Source organism: Rhamphochromis longiceps, linkage group LG4, assembly GCF_057381845.1.
Source record: "Rhamphochromis longiceps isolate RC_006_pf linkage group LG4, R_longiceps_female_GT1.1, whole genome shotgun sequence".
Classification (NCBI taxonomy): Eukaryota; Metazoa; Chordata; class Actinopteri; order Cichliformes; family Cichlidae; genus Rhamphochromis; species Rhamphochromis longiceps.
The window spans coordinates 920,258-941,922 of record NC_140560.1 but is presented as its reverse complement, the minus strand read 5'-3'; the positions used below and the strand labels follow the sequence as shown (position 1 = coordinate 941,922).

The following is a 21,665-nucleotide window of genomic DNA, read 5'->3' as shown; positions in this document are numbered from 1 at the left end:
GGGTGAGCCTGTGGCAAACATTTTCCCTCCAATACTTTAGAAGAAAGTTTATCAAGTACCTACAATTACAATTATTACCAAAGCTCAGAGTGGTATTAGTACACAGTGTACGTACAAACACACTAACTTCCCAACTAGCCGGGTCAGTCAGTACCGTGTACAACAACATTGTCAATATCCTGCCAGGTCTAACATAATGTGTCATCTTCCTTTCTGCCACAGTGTATTGTCATGATTGGCCAGACTTTCTCCTCATATGTGTCTCTCTAACATTTGTTCTACAGTTGAACAGTTGATGATGGAAAATACGTTCCATTTGTTTCATATACCTCCTACAGTCATTCCCCTCTTCATCGTGAACTTAACTTATGGATGGTGCAGGCCTAACCTCCAGCATTTGCCCCTGTCAGTCACCCTGACTGCCACCCCCACCCCACCCTCCAACCTCTCAGCTTACCCCATAGGTCAGTCTCACTCTTTTTCTGTCGCTCACACATTAGTTCTGAATGTGCCTTCAGCATTGGCCACTTACTCCTCTCCACTTTTTCCTGCAGTCTTAACTGTTCACACAAGTGTTACAATTGGACTAAAAGACACAGTCTTATTGTGATCCCAGATTAAAACGGTAGGACACCAATTTTTCTAAGGATCATTTTTGTCACAACTTGGGAACAAGTATTTGGATTTCACTTTGGAATATCTTCTCTGCATTGGACTGTGTCCATTGGATGCCATTTTTACTGGTGTCCATTCCGTACTGCAAGAGTCTGTCTGAAGTGTCTACGTCAGAGTGGGTTTGAATTGATTAACTTGTGTGAGCAGGTGCAAAGAGCTTCAGCGGTGGACTCCTGCAGTCATTCTAGGTTAATTACTCCTTAGTTTGCTCTTTCTTAACTGTAACCATGGCATCATTGAGAAGTTTGATTCTTGCACTGTTGTTGGCGCTGCTCTGCTCTTTCCACACCCCGCTGGCACCTACTGCCAAGGCACAGGATCTGCCATTCCCTTCTGAGCAGGGTCTGATGGCTGACGATGATGACGACGACGATGATGACGACGACGATGATGACGACGACGACGACGACGATGATGATGACGACGATGATGACGACGATGATGATGACGACGATGATGACGACGACGATGATGACGACGACGATGATGACGATGATGACGATGATGACGACGATGATGACGACGACGATGACGACGACGATGATGACGACGATGATGACGATGATGATGATGATGACGACGATGATGATGACGACGACGATGATGATGACGACGATGATGATGATGATGATGATGATGACGATGACGATGACGATGATGATGACGATGACGATGACGACGATGATGATGACGACGATGATGATGACGATGACGACGACGATGACGACGACGATGACGACGACGATGATGACGATCATGAAGGTCAGTCTTTTTAATGGAAGTTAGGGGACGTGTGTTCTCATATTGCTTTGATTTTTCATATACGCAGCCATTTGCCCATGTAACATACTGGAAACTGTAATCCGTCTGAGCATTACCTGTTATGACTTGTCTTTTCAGACAGTTTTTTCAGGCTACGAATGACTACACAAATTGTCAGAACAGGGGAATAAAATAGCAAAGTAGCCACCAGTCAAAGCAGACTGAATATTTAAGTGCCATTGAGAGGTAGTGCTTATCACAATGTTTCAGGGGTCAAATGTTTGCATGTTCAGTGCAGGACAGTGTACAAAAGGGGAGGAGCTAAAATGTTAGCCACTCCCCTTGTTAAGATTCTTACAACCTGATCATCTCTTTGTCCATATTTATTTAATGTCTCAGAGCTCATTGGTAATAAAAGTGCCTCCTCCACCTCTTTCCAGCTGTCCATTTCCCTTGCTGTCTCTGACACTGTGTTCTTTTCCCTGCTTAACTAGAGTTATGAGCACTCTTGGGAAATTGAACTGGCCCATCTGAAGTCCAACTGTCCGAAGTCCTTCGTACAGTATGCTAGATATGAACTTGGGGACTGCAGAAGATTTGATTTGAGAGAGAGAGAGAAAAAAACATCTCAAATAAGGCCAAGCTTGTCTTGGGAGTCAGTTATTGGGGTCACTAGTCTGAGATTTTTTATTTGTGTATCACTTGAAAGAATGTCTCCTCGAGAATGGTTCCTCCACTAGGATCTTCATTTTTCATTTGTTTTGGATTTGTGTCTTTATGTGAACCTACAGAGAAAGAAAGAGAGACAGTGATATTGGGAGTAGACTGGGGAACAGGGCGCTACAGAAACAGACAGAGGGAGAGTAAAGCGTGAGGGGAGGTGCAGGACGGCCACTACCTAAATTCACTCATTTGAAAGCTTTAATTACCAACAGACTTAAAGTTTCTCTCTTTTTCAATATCTCTCATCTTTCTTTCTCTGTGGGGCATTCATGCCACTCACTGCTGTAATGTACCAAATTCATTAATCAAGTCTGGTGTGTGCACTTGTAAAAACTGCTAAACACATATAATGGAAGAACTTTATGTATTTACAAGAAATGTAATAATCTTACCTCATTTTCTCTTGTCAAATTCTCATGTTCTTAATTGTTACATTTAAAAAAAGAATTGTGATGTGCATTTCAGTAGCTTAAACTAAAATTTTATTTCCTTTATTAATTTTTCTCCTATCAATCCAATGCTTATTTGGCACTGATATACCTAAATACAAATACTCAATGTAAAAATTGAACAAATGTATAAAACCTTATTTGTTATGAAATGTAACAGATTTGCCGATGCCTTTTCAGACCTTTAGGATTAGAGTGTTTGGGAAAAGAGAGAAACATCTCTTTCTATAGAGGAATTAAAGCTTTGTCAAAAAAATCAAACTGTCAAGAGATGAATGGGTTGTCTGCATTCTCATTTGCCACATTTGTGGTTTGTGCTGACTGTGAACAATCATGTAGACATTACTACAATCAACATTGTCTTTTGTCTTAACACTTACTTTGATTTATTAAATAAATCGGGTTTTCAAAAATCGCTTATATCTGTTAATGAAGGCAGCGGACTTATATTAGAGTTGTCAAACTGATTGAAAAGCCATATTACTTTTATCAAAGATCTGTACAAATGTGTTGATGGTTTTACCTGTATGAGGACCAGAGCTACAGACATTTGAAATCTCAGTGTTCAAGTGAGTATCTCTTCTGACCACGGCCTATTGTCTATATGAACTGTGCTTTAAATGCTTTTCTAAGCATCTGGGTGGTGGTGTTTTGAAGCAGTGAACACAAATGTAATAGAGCTGCAAAAATGTTCATTAAAATGAAGGGGCAACACATTTTTTAACTTTTGCGTGAAACATTTTTTGATGATAATATAATATCGTGTCAAAAAGTTATTTGTAGCATGATTACTTTTTAGTGAACTACATGAATTTATATCCATAAGTACAGTTATAAGGTAATTCTTCTCTAATGTCTGACTATATACTTAATTACAACTACAAAGTGCACTTCCTGAAGAAATTGAAGTTAGCCGAATGTTACTGCAGCAGCTTTTACACCTGAGCATGTATACAACAGGTACATCAGACTGACCCCAACTCTGGGATTAGTGATGAACCATAATGCTTGTAAAGATTTCTGTAGTTTAGCTCAAATGACATTTTTCGACAGTTTCAATTTACTTCTAATTGAGAATTTTAATACAGTGATAGTAAACAGCTAATGTTGTCTTTTTCTACTTCCATTTCTACTTCCATTGTTCCACTGATTTATTCAGCTTCTTTTGTATTCTGTTTTACTTCCCATGTGTTTTTTGCGCTTTTGCAGCATTAAAACTGTAATTAATTAAGAAGTCACATTCACATCTATGGGCAGTTTAGAGTCACCAATTAACCTAATCCCTTAACCCTATACACCTTCTCATTTTATGGTTTTTCCACTATTTCCATTGTAGATTCTCACTGAAAGCATCAAACTATGAATGAACACATGTGCAAATATGTAGCAAACAAAAAAGTGTGAAATAACTCGAAACATGTTTTATATTTTAGATCCTTTGCTTTGATTACTACCTTGCACACTCTTGGCTCTCTCTCCATGAGCTTCATGAGGTCGTCTCCTGAAATGGTTTCCAACAGTCCTGAAGGAATTCAGAGATGCTGAGCACTTGTTGGTCCTTTGCCTTCACTCTGCGTGCCATCTCATCCCAAACCATCTCCACTGGGTTAGGTTAGGCGACTGTGGAGGCCAGGCCATCTCTTGGTCTTCCTTTCCTGGGGTGGTCCTCATATGAGCCAGTTTTGCCATAGCGCTTAATGGTTTTAATAAATATATAAATAGTAAAGACATCTGCTATAAATAGCAAACAGAAGCGATATATACAGTCTAGAGAAATATATACACAACAATAGAAAGGCACACATTGGAGAGCAAAGTGCTTGGTTGGAGGTAGCGCAAAGAAAATACTTGGTCTGAATAGTCTGTCTGTGGTTGGCCTAAAACATGAGGCCAACCACAGACCATGGCTCAGATTGGTGAGATGGGTGGGCAGGGGTGGCAGAGGGCAGCCAATGGTTTTTTTGGACGGTGTTAATGACTCTCTGTGCAGTCTTCCTGTTCTCAGTTGCGGCCCCTGCGCACCAAACACCTGGGCAGTAGGAGCGCACGTTCTCCACTGAGGAGCCATAGAAGGCCAGCAGCAGCTTCTGGTTCTGGTTGTTTTTCCAGAGGACATGGGGGAAATGCAGCCACTGCTGGGTCTTCTTTACCAGTCGGTGTTGTGGGTACAGGTGGGATCAGCAAAGATGTGGGTGCCCAGAAACCTGAAGGTGGAGACAGATTCCACCCATCCTCCATTTATAATCGAAGGGGAATGGAGCTGTTTGTCGCTCCTAAAGTTCATTATAAGTTCTTTGATTTTAAGGACCTTCTGCCTCAGGTTGTTTTCGGAGCACCAGGAGGACAGGTTCTGTACACTGTCTCATCTCTATCAGAGATGGGCCCAACCACATTGGTGTCAAAAGCATACTTGACGATGACATTGGTTGGGTGGGTTGGTGTACAGTCATATGTTGGGACACATTCAAAGTTTTAGCAGTTTTCTGGACTGTCTGACCTTCAGTTCGTAAATTAATGATGGGCTGTTGTTTCTCTTTACTTAGCTGATTGGTTCGTGACATGATATGAATTCTAACAGTTGTCAACTATGGCTGTCAGCTGTGTACCAACCTGACTTCTGCACAACACAACTGATGTTGTTAAGAAGGAAAGAAATGCCACAAATGAACCCTGACAGGCACACCTGTGAGGGGAAACCATGTCAGATGACTACATCATGAAGCTCACTGAGAGCAGGGTTTGCAGCTCTGTCAACAAAGCAAACAGTGGCTACTTTGAGGAATCTAAAATATATTTACAGTGGGGCAAAAAAGTATTTAGTCAGCCACCGATTGTGCAAGTTCCCCCACCTAAAATGATGACAGAGGTCAGTAATTTGCACCAGAGGTACACTTCAACTGTGAGAGACAGAATGTGAAAAAAAATCCATGAATCCACATGGTAGGATTTGTAAAGAATTTATTCGTAAATCAGGGTGGAAAATAAGTATTTGGTCAATAACAAAAATACAACTCAATACTTTGTAACATAACCTTTGTTGGCAATAACAGAGGTCAAACGTTTACTATAGGTCTTTACCAGGTTTGCACACACAGTAGCTGGTATTTTGGCCCATTCCTCCATGCAGATCTTCTCGAGAGCAGTGATGTTTTGGGGCTGTCGCCGAGCAACACGGACTTTCAACTCCCGCCACAGATTTTCTATGGGGTTGAGGTCTGGAGACTGGCTAGGCCACTCCAGGACTTTCAAATGCTTCTTACGGAGCCACTCCTTTGTTGCCCGGGCGGTGTGTTTTGGATCATTGTCATGTTGGAAGACCCAGCCTCGTTTCATCTTCAAAGTTCTCACTGATGGAAGGAGGTTTTGGCTCAAAATCTCACGATACATGGCCCCATTCATTCTGTCCTTAACACGGATCAGTCGTCCTGTCCCCTTGGCAGAAAAACAGCCCCATAGCATGATGTTTCCACCCCCATGCTTCACAGTAGGTATGGTGTTCTTGGGATGCAACTCAGTATTCTTCTTCCTCCAAACACGACGAGTTGAGTTTATACCAAAAAGTTCTACTTTGGTTTCATCTGACCACATGACATTCTCCCAATCCTCTGCTGTATCATCCATGTGCTCTCTGGCAAACTTCAGACGGGCCTGGACATGCACTGGCTTCAGCAGCGGAACACGTCTGGCACTGCGGGATTTGATTCCCTGCCGTTGTAGTGTGTTACTGATGGTGACCTTTGTTACTTTGGTCCCAGCTCTCTGCAGGTCATTCACCAGGTCCCCCCGTGTGGTTCTGGGATCTTTGCTCACCGTTCTCATGATCATTTTGACCCCACGGGATGAGATCTTGCGTGGAGCCCCAGATCGAGGGAGATTATCAGTGGTCTTGTATGTCTTCCATTTTCTGATGATTGCTCCCACAGTTGATTTTTTCACACCAAGCTGCTTGCCTATTGTAGATTCACTCTTCCCAGTCTGGTGCAAGTCTACAATACTTTTCCTGGTGTCCTTCGAAAGCTCTTTGGTCTTGGCCATGGCGGAGTTTGGAGTCTGACTGTTTGAGGCTGTGGACAGGTGTCTTTTATACAGATGATGAGTTCAAACAGGTGCCATTCATACAGGTAACGAGTGGGGGACAGAAAAGCTTCTTACAGAAGACGTTACAGGTCTGTGAGAGCCAGAGATTTTCCATGTTTGAGGTGACCAAATACTTATTTTCCACCCTGATTTACGAATAAATTCTTTACAAATCCTACCATGTGGATTCATGGATTTTTTTTCACATTCTGTCTCTCACAGTTGAAGTGTACCTCTGGTGCAAATTACTGACCTCTGTCATCATTTTAAGTGGGGGAACTTGCACAATCGGTGGCTGACTAAATACTTTTTTGCCCCACTGTAGAGTTATTTATCCATCTTTTCTTTGATACATAATTCCATAAACTTGCTTCATATATTTGATGTCTTCAGTTTGTATCTACAATGTAGAAAGTAGAAGCAAATAAAGAAAAACCATGAAATGAGAAGGTCTGTCCACACTTTAACATGTAGTGTGTGTTAGCCCTGCTGATGGACTGGCAGCCTGTCCAGGGTGCACCCTGCCTGTCGTCCTATGGTAGCTGGAATAGGCTCCAGCCTGGGTGGATGGTATTACAACATAATACAAATGATACTAAACAGCAGAAACTAAAAGTCTGTTTTTACAACACTTTTATGTTGCCACTTTGATTGGTTGATTGATTGGTAATTTATTTCAAACATGTAAGCAATATACAGGTACATTTAGAAAAGAAAATAAGAGAGAAAAAAATACTATACAAAAACATCAATGCATTTCAATATAGCTGCCGTTCTGATTAATTTACATGTTGAAAGGGAGTGGGAAGAAGTAAACACTTATTTAATCCCACCCCTTTGCCATAAATTATCAGATAATATTTAATCAGCTTCCTTACTGATATAATTTGTAATAAAAATAGTGAACAGATTTCTGATATACCATATACTATAATATCACATCATGATTTTTTTTTAAAATAGAGACATTCACTTAATTTCAATATTTTACTTTTCTTTATAGTTCGAGAAGATCATATTTTTATAACTCTTTTTGAACGGTTTTATGTTTGGACGTCGCTTTAATAGTGTGAATGCCTCAAGGCATTCACACTATTGAGTTCCTGTTTCTCTTTAAACTTTATTCTTCTACCTTATTCTATTTGCTCTGACCTTTGCTGGTTAACTACTCCCTCAGATTTTCACCATTCAAATTTTAAACTGTTCTGCTCTTTCTGCTAATGCCTGGTGCTCATAGCTTTTATACTTTTTCAGATATTAAGCGTTTATTGCATTTTTTGGCCCATTTTGCTGAATGGGACCACATTATCAGTGTGATCACCAGTTTTGCTTGCCGGGCTGAGCCATGTTTTAGCTCAGTGAGATGAGCAGCCGTTCTCAGACCAGGAGGCCTGGGTTCAAATCCGCTTAGGACAAAAAAAAATTCAGTTAACAGTTCAACTATCTAAACTCTTTTCAGCACAAATTTCAGCTTTTTCACCTCTTTTTAGCAGAATTTTCAGTTTTTCACTGCTTTTCAGCACTAATTCAAGCTTCTTCAGCTGTTTCAGCACAAACTTCAGCTTCTTTACCCCTTTTCAGCAGAAATTCTTCTGATTCACCTGTTTTCAGCGCAAAGTTCTGCTTCTTAGCCTCTTTTCAGCATAAATTGTGCTGATTCACCTCTTTTCAGCAGAATTCCAACTTTTCCACCTCTTTTCAGCACAAAGCTCAGCCTCTTCAACTCTATTCTGCACAAATTTCAGTTTCTTCACCTCCTTTCAGCACAAAGTTCTGCTTCTTCACCTCTTTTCAGCAAATTTCAACTTCTGCTCCACAGTGCACATTTTTCTCTCATAATATCTTTGTTTGGCACCAGAACTGGTTTGGCTCAGTGGGATGAGCAGCTGCCGTGAGACCCGGTGGCAAAGGTTTGAATCCTATGTGTGACGGTTTCCACACATCTTCCCCGCTTGCCTCCACTCTGCTTTCTTGACACTCTTCAGTTTACCCTTTCACATACAGCCATCTTCAGCAAGCACTTCTGCTTCTACACCTCTTTTAAGCAGATAATTCTGCGTTTTCAGTTGTTTTCAGCAGATTCCAATACGAGGCATTCACACTGCATTTTCGCAGGAAATGCAACTTTTTCTCGTTCCATATTCAGACTGTTCCAGTTTCACTCCATGAACAGAAACACACAGACCTTCCCTGTTTTGAAGTTATAAAAACCCCTTAAATTATAACTTCCTTCTTTCAAACAAAAAGCATACTCTGAATATCACCTGGCAGTTCTTTATTTTTTGCTTTTCACTAGATCGTCAATTTTCAATATTTCAGACTGCAAAAATAGTGAGTTTGTATGTTCCTGTAACCTGCACTGTGGATGATTCGAATTGCTTTTTTTTTTTGAAGAGTAAAAAGTGAATGTAATGTGGTTTTATAGTTTTTGCCCCAGACCTCTGCACAATAGCTTAAGTATGGTGAAACCAGTGAACAGTATAGAATATGAAGTGATGTTTGTCTAATAGCTGTTTTGCCTTGTTTAGTATTGCAATGCTTTGTGATACTTTGGAATAAATATATCTTACGTGAGCTCTCAGTTAAGTTTTTCATCTGTTATTACCCCCAGAAATTTATTTTCACTGACTCTTTCAATATCAACACCATTTATTTGAATCTTTGCATTTGTATTTAAATGACTATTTCCAAATAACATAAGTTTAGATTTATTCAAATTTAATGATAACTTGTTTTTATCAAGCCAGAACTTCAATTGACTTATTTCATTAGTCATATCCTCCAATAAATGCTCCAATACTGAAATTATCTATAAATGCCAACCATAATGCACCAAAAATCCCCAAAACTTTAAGAAATGAGCTGTAAACATCTTGATAGTTTTCTATTTTACTCTGTAGCCATTATATACACTTAGCAAACAAGTACTAAATTATTCTAGAATAAAACTAGAACTAGGCTTGCTCCTGTAACCTAAACCAGTCAATGTCTTCAAAGTATACTGAGTCTACTGACTCTGTGCCTTCTTTACTTTGTTGTCAGTCATTTTTACCAGTAAAAAGACAATTTTGCATTTTTTGCACTTTGGTTTTGTTATCATCTGTGAAGAAGCAAACTTATAACAAAAATCTGCATTGTAGTCCAGATCACAATATTAGGAATTAGAACTTCGTTCTTTCCTTTTGTTGTATAAAACAAAAACACCAGGGAAACAACTAGTTCATTTTATTGTAATTATTCTCATTTAGTCATATATCTTTTATAAATATTCTGTGCAGATGACGACGACGATGAAGACGGTACTTATCACAAGGGCTCTGTGTGCGCATATTGTGAATTCTGTGAGGTATGTATGAGATTGACTTTGAGAAATGATGTTCTGTCATTACAGGATCAAAGTCAAATCCTTACTAAAACAAACATCACGATGTACAGTTATGGACCCAAATATCTAAACATTAAAACTGGTGGATTGTTCCTTCCTTACTGACGTGAGAGCACTGCTTGCTATTTCATGATTTGCTTTCTAGTCTTTTTAAAATAAAATGGGCTTTCTTCCAGCACTGTGACAGCTGTGATAAATGTCCTTGTGAGGAGGGAGACACCTCCGAGCACTGTGACGACTGCAAGGTGAGAAAGTACACAACATCTGACCTCCTTCTCAATTTAAAGCAATTCTGCCTTTGATGCACAATAAATAACAACTATGGTAATGTAACACGATGACAATAAATCCAGGAACTAAGAACTGCAGAGCACAGAAAAGTAGGGAGTTTTTGACAACAGTGGTTCATTTTCTAGTAATATAATGGATGGTGATATTGGTCTGTTGTATTTTTGAGGCAAGGGGGGAGCCAAGACTGTATAGTTTGAGGTGACGTTTGGAGCAAGCAACAAGTGGGGCTGACACTGATACAGGGGAAGCTAGCAAACAGGAAACGCACCAAAGGAGTCCAACAAAAAGCAATCCGGTTGTTCAGTGATGACGCGACGAATCCTACTTCCGGGTCTAAAGTAGTCTGCGTTTAATATGGCTTTTGTGTTGTTAACATGTTTAATGTTATTTATTTTCTTCTATTTGATCTCAAAAAGCTCCTAAAACAGTCAGCGACCACTGTTGACCTCCCTCGGCTTTTATTACCGCTAATCATTTATTTAAGCTCAGTTTTTAAAACCTTACGATGTAACTACAGCCCAGCCCATGCAGCAGTATATGAATGACTAACCTCGTATTGTGGATGGATTATCTCAGTTGTTCTCCTGGCTGAAGTTTGGTCCTTTTACAGCATCCTGCCATGCGATTACATTTGTTCCTGACCACCGAGAACACTCACATTAACTTTTATCGAGTGGAAAAAAAGTTAGCTTGTTTATATTATGCTAACATAGCTGTGTCGCTAGCGGTCACGTAGCACAACATTATATACCAGCTAGCCCAACTTCAGTAACCCTACAAACGTCACTGCTGTTTAGTTTTCTGTCTTCATTTATGCTGGAAGTGATAGCTGAGCTGTACGTTTGAATTTGTTTCCAAAACCCCGCAGTCAGGACATGCTATATTGTATTTAGATAGAAGCTAGCGAGCTAACTCCCTGCTAACTTCTAACTCCGTTAAATGTCATAAATTCTGTTTTCATGGATGCCTGGATGTTAAACTCAATTGTTACACCTGGTAGAGCAGAACGCTGATCATTTTATTAAAGATGAAAGACTTTAGACAGTTTTTCAACTCTCAGTAATGCCATAGTGATCGTTTGATATATGGACCTGCAGCGGAGTTTAGGCCCAGACACGGCTAGTGACGTCAGACTGAACGACCGGATAGGTGTGTTTTGATTTAAGGCATTTTGCTGCCATGGTTTGGGTCTACCTTTACCATTAGAGGGATGGGTTACTACCAGAGAGTAGCCAAAAATTGTACTCAAGTAACAGTAGCACTACCTCAACATAGTTTTACTCAAGTAACAGTAAAAACTAGCCGTCCAAGAAATTATTCAAGCAAGAGTTAAAAGGTATTGAGTAAAAAGGGTACTTGGGTACTGAGTAACTGATCATAACATCTGATTTAATGTTTAAAAATGAGATCATCAGACAGGCAGAAATATAAAGTGAAAGAATGAAAAGGAAAAAAATACTACATATAAATAACATGACTACAAAAAAATCTAAGCAGAATAAACTCTTTTCCAATCAATTACCTTTCAGTATAAAACACACACACACACACACACACACATATATATATATATATATATATATATATATATATATATATATATATATATATATATATATATATATATATATATAGTGCAAAAGTGCATTGAAGCAGTTCTGCTTTTCCATAGTCGTCCCATCTTCCTGACTTTATACTGTCACTTTATAATGTCACTCACCACTCTGCTACTGTTCAGAACCCCCCACCCCCGTACCATTTCATGCCAGGACAAATTTTGAATTCATTAATTTGTTTCTTTTTGTTCATAGATGTGCAGTTTCTGCAATGTTTGTCCTGTTTGCCAAACCGTTTGTAAGCCTGGTGAGTAAATTCTCTGTCACCACTGTGAATATATGAATATATATGGAACGACATTTCAAAAGGAAAGTTTCTTTGTTTCAGTTTATCTGGTCATCACTCCTAAATTACAGGAAGCTTAGAGTTTGGCACTTTATATATAGTCATGTCCTATCTTTGAGCCACAGTTTTGGGGAATCATTAAATTTTCCTTTTGATATGCTCAAGTCATATTTTAGTCTTTTCAGTTCCTTCAGTCTGGTCCCTGTGTTTCTTTATGTCTTCTTTGTTTCCTTGAAGTCTGTCATGTCTCCATATTTTTTCTTCTGTCCATGTCAGCTTTGTATGTCTCACATCACTTCTGGTTTCATTTTGATAAACCCGTGTCTTGTCTGTGTTATGTTCAGTTTGCGGTCTTATTAATCCTGATTTGTCCTTGCTGTGTTCCCAGCTGTCTCCACTTCCCTAATCCCCCCCCCCCCCCCCCCCCCCGTGCATTTATTAATGTGAACGTTAAGATCCAAATCTTGATTTATTAAACATTAAATAATTGATGTTTTCATTATTGTTTTCTGTACTGTCCCCTGTTGTCCACTCTTGTTGTCTCTGTTCTAATATGATGTGATCACTGGTTTTTGTCCTTGTCTCTATATCTGTAAATAGTGTCTCTGTATGTTGTTATTAACTTGTGTGTAAATCAACCTGCCACAGGGTCTACAGATGTGTGTGTGTGTGTGTGTGTGTGTGTGTGTGTGTGTGTGTGTGTGTGTGTGTGTGTGTGTGTGTGTGTGTGTGTCAGAGGGGTGTTTACATCCTGCCACCAATCAAAAACTGTCTGCTTAGAATTTGTGGACTCATGCTGAGCTTGCTTGAGGTCATTTTTTGTTGTACTGCATTACTTTCAGTACTTCTTCATTTTGATGATCTTCAGTACCAACTTTTGCTTTTTTTATTTTGGAAAAGGAAATTTTAGCAAATGAAGCTCATGTGTGCCATAACTGTGTGGGATGTGACATTTCTATGCCTCTGGATGATGGCATAACAGGTGCGATGTGATTGGGTACTAACATGCCTTGCTGGTGAGGGAAAAACCCCTAGTCCTGTATGGACTGACCTGTACTCACTTTTCTGGCACAAAATGTGCAGGCTCACCCCTTCTCGATATGCCTAAAGTTGGAAAAATGGATGCCTCACAGGCCAAGGGGGAGTGCCCAGACCCTTGGCAGGTGTCTTTCCCTTCCCCTGCTGCTAGGCTTGTCGAAGAGCCACCCTTTAGGAGCTCCTCACTGGCCCCAGCGATTGAATGTGATTAGCAGAGCATCCAGAGCTCTGCCCTTCCTGAGGACTCTGTGGCGCCTGCTTCCAGTTTTGAGGACACTGGACATTTGCAGCCTTCCCAGATGCAGGTGCCTGACATTAAGGACCTGATGAGCTAGTAGTTCGGCTCTTGGCTTTTGTAGACGTGGTGCGCACCCACATGGAAAGAAGGAGGATGAACAGCCAAGGCTCTGACATCCTCCAGCGACCCCCCTCTCCCTTGACCTATCCTGGAGCAAGGTCGGCCAGCCCCCTTCCAGCCTGTGCCTGGAGCGGTCTCACTAGGTAAAAGTTGTGGTCTCCACTGAGCTTTCCATTGGTGGAGGGACTCAACCAACTTAGACCAGGGTCACGCAGTAGGTCTGGTGACTCACCGTCAGCTGGTCTTCACGGACACTTGTAAATGGCTATTGAACCAGCCACTAGGCAACTTATCCTCACTGGAGCTGTAACATGTTATCATCAGGACAGACACAATGGTTGCAACAGCCTACATCAACAGGCCTAGGTTCTCCCCTCCTCTTCAGGATGGCTAACAGGTTGTGGCAGTGTGCTCATCCCCTGTTCCATTGAGTTTGCTTGGGTACATGCAGCAGGGCCATTGAACGTGGACATTAAGTTGATGGGGGCCCGAGCCCAGGAGAGTGGAGACTCCATCCACAGATGGTTGACCAGGTCTGGCATCACTTTGGAAGGGCAAACTTCTATCTTTTCGTCCAGGGAGTTGACGCAATGCCATTGTTTCTTCTCTCTCCAGAATGATGACCTGCCTCTGGGGTGGGACACCCGTGCACACCCTTGCCCCCAGACTCTATGCATTCCTTTCCATTCTCCCTCCTCCAGTTGGTCCTCCACTGAGTCCAGACCGAGGAGATGAGGCTGATCCTGGTGGCCCCTCTTGGTCCCACATGCCTTGGTTTTCAGCAATCCCTCTGCTACTGAATGGGACCCATGAGAGCTTCCCTTCCAAAGGGACCTCCTGTCTCAAATAAGCAGTATGCTTTTCCAGCCCTTCCTGGCAGGGCTCAGGGTGAGAACCTGGAAAGGCACCTTTCCTTAGGGTTGCCTGAACCTGTGATATGAAATTTGCAGGAATCTGTGCACCATCCACAAGGTCTGCCTATCCCTACCGCTGGTGACTTTTTGCTTCCTGATGTGCGGTCCAATAGTTGGACCACTACGAGGCTACATTTAAGACCATCCTGTAGTTCCTGCTTTCCCAACTGATCTGCAATTACCCAGCGAGGTATGGTAACAGCAATCAAGGTGGTTCACACTGGTTGCTCAGCACTCAGTGGGACTGACCTCTCCCTAATTTCCTGGTTTCTTAGGAGTGCCCAGCAACTTACATTTCGCAGGACTGGACCTCCAGTTCCTCCATGGGACATGGATGTGATCCTTGGTGCACTTCAGCATTGTCCCTTTGAGCTGCTCAAAGATGCTCATGTGAAATGGCATTTCCTTAAAATGGCCTTTTTGGTGGACATAACATCTGCCAGTCCACAGAGATTGCTACAGGTGGTTGCTAAAGAGGAAAGAGGTAATCCTGCAAGAAAAATGAAGAATTGCCATCCCTCAGCAGATTAGATCAAATTAGGTTTTCCGATTATGATCCAATGTGTTCCAGCATTTGTAATCCTGAGAGGAACATGTTTTTGGTTAACTCAAACTGCAGTAGAAAGTTACAATAGGTAACAGTTTTCCATCTGATCATATATGTTGACTTTGTCATTGGTTGTCTCCAGCTCACTAATGGTTCATCGTTTTTATTCAGGAGGATTTCTGGATGAAGTGACTGGATCGATCTACAAGTGAGTGCTGTTCACACTGACTTTAAGCCTGCTCAAGTTATTCTGAAATTCAGTCATTCACATCTCTATTTCTTTTTCCATAGGACTGTAGCTGACGTCTTTGATGAAGATGATGATGATGTCAACTAAATTTAACCATATGTTGCCACCATGTGGACAAACTAATATACCATACTTTCATTGGTTATGGTTATTTGGGGTTTTTTTCTTCAATAACACATTTGCTCCCCAATAACGTCAGAGAAATTTTTAAAATAATAATTTCACATGTTTATGTATTGTTGCTACCTGACAAGTCTGAATACTGAAATCATTATTTAAATAAAACAGACGGGACATTTTTATTGATTGACTGATTTTTAAATGCAGACTGTTTTGGGAAGCGCATCTGTAACTGGAAGGTTCGATCCCCGGGCTCTCTGTCCTGGTTGTTGTGTCCTTGGGCAAGACACTTCACCTACCGCCAGTAGGTGAAGTGTTGGCCAGAGGGGCCGATGGTGCAATATGGCAGCCTGGCTTCTGTCAGTCTGCCCCAGGGCAGCTGTGGCTACAACTGTAGCCTCCACTAGTGTGTGAATGTGAGAGTGAATGAATAGTGGCATTGTAAAGCGCTTTGAGGGCCTCAAAAAGCGCTATATCAATCCAATCCATTATTATTATTATTATAAGTGAGCACTTGGCAACAGTTGGAACTTTTTAACAGGAAGAGACCTCTGGCAGCACCAGGCTTAGTTAGAGGCAGACCAGGGAAGAAGAGAAGAAGATGAGCACAGAGAGACCACAAACAGCAGATTTTTGTCAACTATATTACCTGACAAAACTTTCATTGGCAACAACTTAAGGATTAATTTGATTCTAGCTTTCACAAGCTTTTTTTAATTCTACAACTATTCTTCAACCTCAAGTGAAAGACCAAAGAAGATATCAGGACAAGATGTTCACTGTGCTGAAATGGGATGAAGGAACATCAGCAAGCATGATGAGAACCTCACAAAACCCCAGAGATTGAGAGTAGAGCTAGAGAAGGTGTGGAAATTAAGGGCAACAGTGGTCTCTGTGGGAACACTCAGAAGAGATATAGGTACAAAGTGACTCAAAAAATGCCATTTTATATGGTTAGAAATTTATAGCATTTTAACAGGCAACATGGTATGATTTATTGGTATTAACAATAAAAGTATTGACAATACAAGTAGTCAGTAACTACTGAGGATGATTGTGCTTTTTTTCATCTTTGCCTACGCCAGCTACCATAGGGAAGGACACAGGGTATACTTGGACAGGCCACCAGCACAGAAAGACAAAACAAGGCTGACACAGTGATCCGGACAACGATTCACACTCATATTTGCTCCTCCTTATTGACTAGGACCTTCATGATAATCACCACGCCACCTTACTGCCAACATTAACTTTTATTTCACTTTTTTTCACTTGTACTTTGTTGGAAAAAAGTTTTTTGTAAATTCTGCATTTGGCTGTAGTGAACGTTTAAATCCAGCAGATTTTGCTACTGGGTGACACACCAACAGCTGGTTCGAGCCAGCAGGGTTCACCTCCAAGCACAGTGAGTTACCTGCTGGAGCCTGAAACTGCAGCAAGGTGCAAAGCAGATCTAGTATGCCCAGTGTTGGGTAAGTTACTTTAAATTAGTAACTTAATTACATTACTAGTTACTTCCATCAAAAGTAACTCAGTTACTTCAAGTTACTCGTTACTTTCAAAGTAACTAGTTACTAGGGAAAGTAACTTTGGTTTTACTCAGAATTCTCTTGTTAATGTGTTGCTTCCATAACTTTGCCAGCCTTCTAGCTTGCTTACTTGCCACAGTGCACTGTGCCACCTACCAAAGGAAAAAATAATGTGCATATTTCCATGAGAGAAATCCCACGCCTGGACCGTTGTTGACCGCCGCCATGATTCTAGTCTACGTCACAGCGTCATGTGCGCTTTTTACATCCAACACAAAAACTGCAGTCGTGGTGCTTTCGATTGTACTCAGAACTCAGAAATTCTGCCTTCTGAATAGGAAGATGTAGGTAACACCAGACTGCAGATGAGCTGCATACAGGGCTGGACTGGGACAAAACCACCACATATCCAGCTTTACAGCTGTGGCTCCAGCAGACATCAGCTGATACTAGAAAGTAATATTAAATAAATTCTAACAACAGCTGATCAAACGTGCTGCTGTTGTTTAACGTGACATCCGCTGGTTTCCTCTTTCTGGCGCAAAGCGGACGATAAATAAACAAGAGGGAAAAGCCGATCAGCTGATTATTGATCAGTTTCATGATTAAAGTAGCAACAGGAGAGGGAGGGGGGAGAATGAGAGAAGAAGAGGCAGCTGTGCAGCAAAGACACAGAATAACTCCAGCTTTGTGTCTTTTTCATTGTAGCTGAAGTCCGGGACAAACTGTTCCTTTTCACGTCAACACAAAACGCGTAATATTTTCTCTGAATACCAGACGATTTTGTTTTTTACAGGACGGTTGGCAACTCTAATAATTAACCGTATGAACAAAATAAAGTTCAACATCAGTAACATCATAGCACCACCCAGCTGTATAGAAACTCCGTCATGCTAGCTAGCACGCAGTACGAAAAAGTCAGCACAACAAAAATAAACTCCACCTAAACTTGGTTCATATCTGACCCAGAGAGACTGCAGGTCATAACTTCTTACCTGAAGTTCAGTTCACCTGACACTCGGACCAGCGCCCGCTTCGGGTCTCTCCTCCTGCCTCCCTTTTCCTTCATCCACCTGCTGGCCTCCACCACTTGCTAATGTTACTGAATCTGTGGAAGCTCCGCGATAGCCACCACACAAAGTAACGAGTAACGAGCCTATCTAAATCCCAGTAACGACTAACGCGTTCCTGGTTTTGGCATAATAACTAGTTACCGTGCTCGTTACCACAATAATAACGTAGTTACTGTAACGCGTTACTTAATAACGCGTTAGTCCCAACACTGAGTATGCCTGATGGCTTCTGTGTGTGCGCATGGCTGTTATGCGTGCGGGTTGTTGAATTTACACGTTAGGAATTTAATTGCACCTGTGAAATGAAAAGATTTGCTCGGGATTATGTTTTTTTCTCGCAGGTCTGGAAGATCACTTCTGTGCCTGAACAGTAGGAGGGTCTGAAGGTTTTTAATACTGGCTAATGTCTTTGTGTTCTCAATGAGCATCAATAATAGACTAGAAAAATTTGCATTTCCTGTAGAAATGCTGTGTGGATGATGTAAAGCTGAAGCTGTCTGCTGAAACTAGCCGAAAAAGCTGAAAAGTTGCAAATATTCTAAAAACTTTGCCGAACTATAAGAACTTTGGAAAAATGTAATTACTTAGCAGAACTGCAATAACTTAGAGGAAACATAATACTTAGCAGAAAAATACAATAACATAGAAGAACTCAGCAGAAACATAACTTCTCAGAAATACAACAATTTAGGAGAGATACTATAAGAAAACAGAAATGCTATATTTAGCCAAAAACACTTAAACATTACAGAAATACTGTGATTTATGAAAAATACTACAACATAGCAGAAATACTGTGATTTAGCAGAGATACTGTGATGTACCACAAATACTGTGATGTACCACAAATACTGTAATTTAGCAGAAAAACTATGATTTGGCACAAATGCTGTGATTCAGCATATTATATATTAATATTATAACATAGCAGAGATACCATAATTTAGTAGAAATACTATGATATAGCTGAAATAATATGATTCTGTGATTTAGCAGAATAGTAATAACTTAAATAGAAATATTGGAAAAGCAAAATGACCAGCTGAAAAAAGCTGAACATGGTAAGGTTCCCTCAAAACTACTTGTTCACCTGTGAAAAATTGGCAGAAATACAAAAAAAAAAACAGGAAATAACAGCCAGCGGATACACACAATTACAAACATGGACACACATGGAAACACAAAGCCACAGAGAGACACACACAGGATCTATGCCAGTCAACCAGTCTGAACGTATTCAATTTTTATGCTAGAATGAGATGCTGCCAAAAAAGGGTCTCTCCCTCTCTCTCTCTCTCTCTCTCTCTCTCTCTTTCTCACACACACACAGACACAACAATGATGGTGACATTTTCTGAAAGCCAGCAAAAATACCTGTGTTTTGATGTGGGGCTTGAGTGAAAATTGAGCGAGTAGCAAGAAGTTGTTTGGACATGAAGAGAAGATTCAGAAAGGGCCAGTATCCACTCTAAGCCAAGAGCATAGCAACCATAACAACACATGTATTTTCTGAAAAATCATAAAGATGAAACTGAAAACTTAAAGAGGGATAGGATTAAAATGGTAAACGATATGAAAAAGCTGAATCATACATGAATAGCCCAATAATTTGAGAACATTTTAAAGTTTGAATTGTTGCTCTACGTGACAGTATGAGGAAGTAGTTAAGTTTCAAAAACAAGCAAGTTTTTGTAGAACTTTGGAAGTTTCCCATTCATTTCAATGGGACAAAAAATGCATAAAAAGCTTAATATGTTAAAAAGTATAATAGTACAAAATACCAAAAGTCATAGCCGGCATTAGCAGAAATAGCAGAATAGTTTAAAATTTGAACGGTAAAAATCAGACAAAAATTGTGGAAGTAGTTAAAGGCCAAAGAACATACGGAAGCGACAAGAATAAAGAAAGTAAGGATAAAGAATAAAGAGAAACAGGAACTCAACAGTGTAGATGCCTACAGCATCCACACAATAATGTTGTTTTTTTAGCTGCAACTTTAGTCCTTAATTTTTTTCTGTTGGCATCAAACACTTTTAAAACATTTTTTATCTTGTAAGCATTAATATTCTAAGAAATCTCCTAAAACAGGACACGTAGACTTTACTTACTGACCAATAAAGTACGGTGTCCACAATAATAATACAACCCGCTTCGAGCCCATGTGCCAATGATAGTATTTGGGTCACTTACATTGTTTGTGGTCCTTCCTTTGAGTGTGATATTACACCAACTTGAATCTATCTCTCCCAGAGTAAACTTAACTGTGTTTTTTGAAAACTTAAAGCACGTGTAATTATTTGGTTTGGATATAAATGGTCCTACTTGTGTACGCTTATCTATTGGTGGAAATAAGCTTGAAAGTATGGTGCAATTGCCGGTGCTCACTGCTTCTCTAGTTAGCCTCATCATGCAGTTGAAACCCCACTCGTCCTCTGGATACAGTGGCGCGGGTTCGGTGAACAGACAAGGTCTAGCCGTGGCACAGGCGACACAATCAGACACGTGCTGTTCCCTAGCATTTTGGGCCACCCAATCCAGCCAGAGGTTACTGTCACTGAATCCGGTGGCGCGTTCAATTAAATCTTGCGGTTTCATTTGCGTGTAGTCAACCACCACTACTTTCCCTTTTATCAGAGATGTACTGACATTGTTTGGTGGCTGTGGTGTTGGTTTAGTTTTATTAATGAAATTGACCTTTATTAACCCCTTTGGATCTGTCCCTGAAACTTCGACACCTAGAACCAGATATAGAGGTGTCTCACGTTACCAACCCCCAATGGACAGGGTCAGCGGGTTCTGTGTTGGGCTAAAATCCCTCTGAAGTGCTAGATCTCCCCACCCTTGTTTAGACGGCTTCCAGCTTGCTCCTGTATACCCCCTTACCTGATTCCAATTCCGACACCAGCTGTCAAAAGGTCAATTTCCCCTTTGCCGCGAACATAAGAGACATTGACAAGCCTAACCCGAGCCCTGTGGTTTTCCACTCTTGACCTAGCCAGTGGCTACTGACAGGTCCAGATGGACCCGAGAGACAGGGAGAAGACTGCTTTTACTACCCCGATGGGGTTATTTGAGTTCCAGAGGATGCTGTTTGGTTTTTGCAACACACCCGCTACATTTCAACAACTGATGCAGCATTGTCTGAGAGGACAGATTGCTGAGTCATTATTGGTGTATTTGGATAAGATATGTCTGTGAAGGTTCTCAGTCATCCAGGTCATCGTAGTCAAAGGAGCTTGCAAAGAAAAGCGTCTGGACTTCTTTAAGTTGCTTGAAGACGTTTCACCTCTCATCCGAGAAGCTTCTTCAGTTCTAAGGTCAAATGGTGGAGAGTCCCAGATATAAACCTAGTGGGAGTTTCCCCCCACAGAGGGACAAAAGGACCCCCTGATGATCCTCTAATCGCCTGAGCCAAGGTGGGAAACTGGGCGTGGGTCCCAATCAGCCAGAGTTTCGGGTGAGTTCATTGTGAAACCTGGCCCCACCTTATCATGCGAATTCCTGAGGTCAGATGGCCCAGGATGTGAGTGGGCGTTAAGGCGTCTGGGAAGGGATCTCAAAACTGGATTATA

General features: G+C 40.9%; 1 protein-coding gene across 1 annotated transcript; it reads left to right on the top strand.

Annotated features, from left to right (window-relative positions):
* The first annotated feature begins 476 nt into the window (after positions 1 to 476).
* LOC146670747 (uncharacterized) lies at positions 477 to 20,168 on the top strand. The gene is made up of 6 exons (XM_085402798.1): positions 477 to 1,437; positions 9,965 to 10,032; positions 10,248 to 10,316; positions 12,174 to 12,225; positions 15,293 to 15,329; positions 15,413 to 20,168. The coding sequence occupies exons 1-6, from the start codon at positions 903 to 905 to the stop codon at positions 15,456 to 15,458; spliced, it is 807 nt and encodes a 268-aa protein (XP_085258924.1). The 5' UTR covers positions 477 to 902; the 3' UTR covers positions 15,459 to 20,168.
* The last annotated feature ends 1,497 nt before the right edge of the window (positions 20,169 to 21,665 follow it).

Bases quoted from the DNA above. Each gene is read 5' to 3' on its own strand.
- LOC146670747 (XM_085402798.1), top strand. From the start codon at position 903: ATGGCATCATTGAGAAGTTTGATTCTTGCACTGTTGTTGGCGCTGCTC. The intron at 10,317-12,173 runs GTGAGAAAGTAC...TTTTGTTCATAG, and splicing joins AGCACTGTGACGACTGCAAG to ATGTGCAGTTTCTGCAATGT. The intron at 15,330-15,412 runs GTGAGTGCTGTT...CTTTTTCCATAG, and splicing joins GTGACTGGATCGATCTACAA to GACTGTAGCTGACGTCTTTG.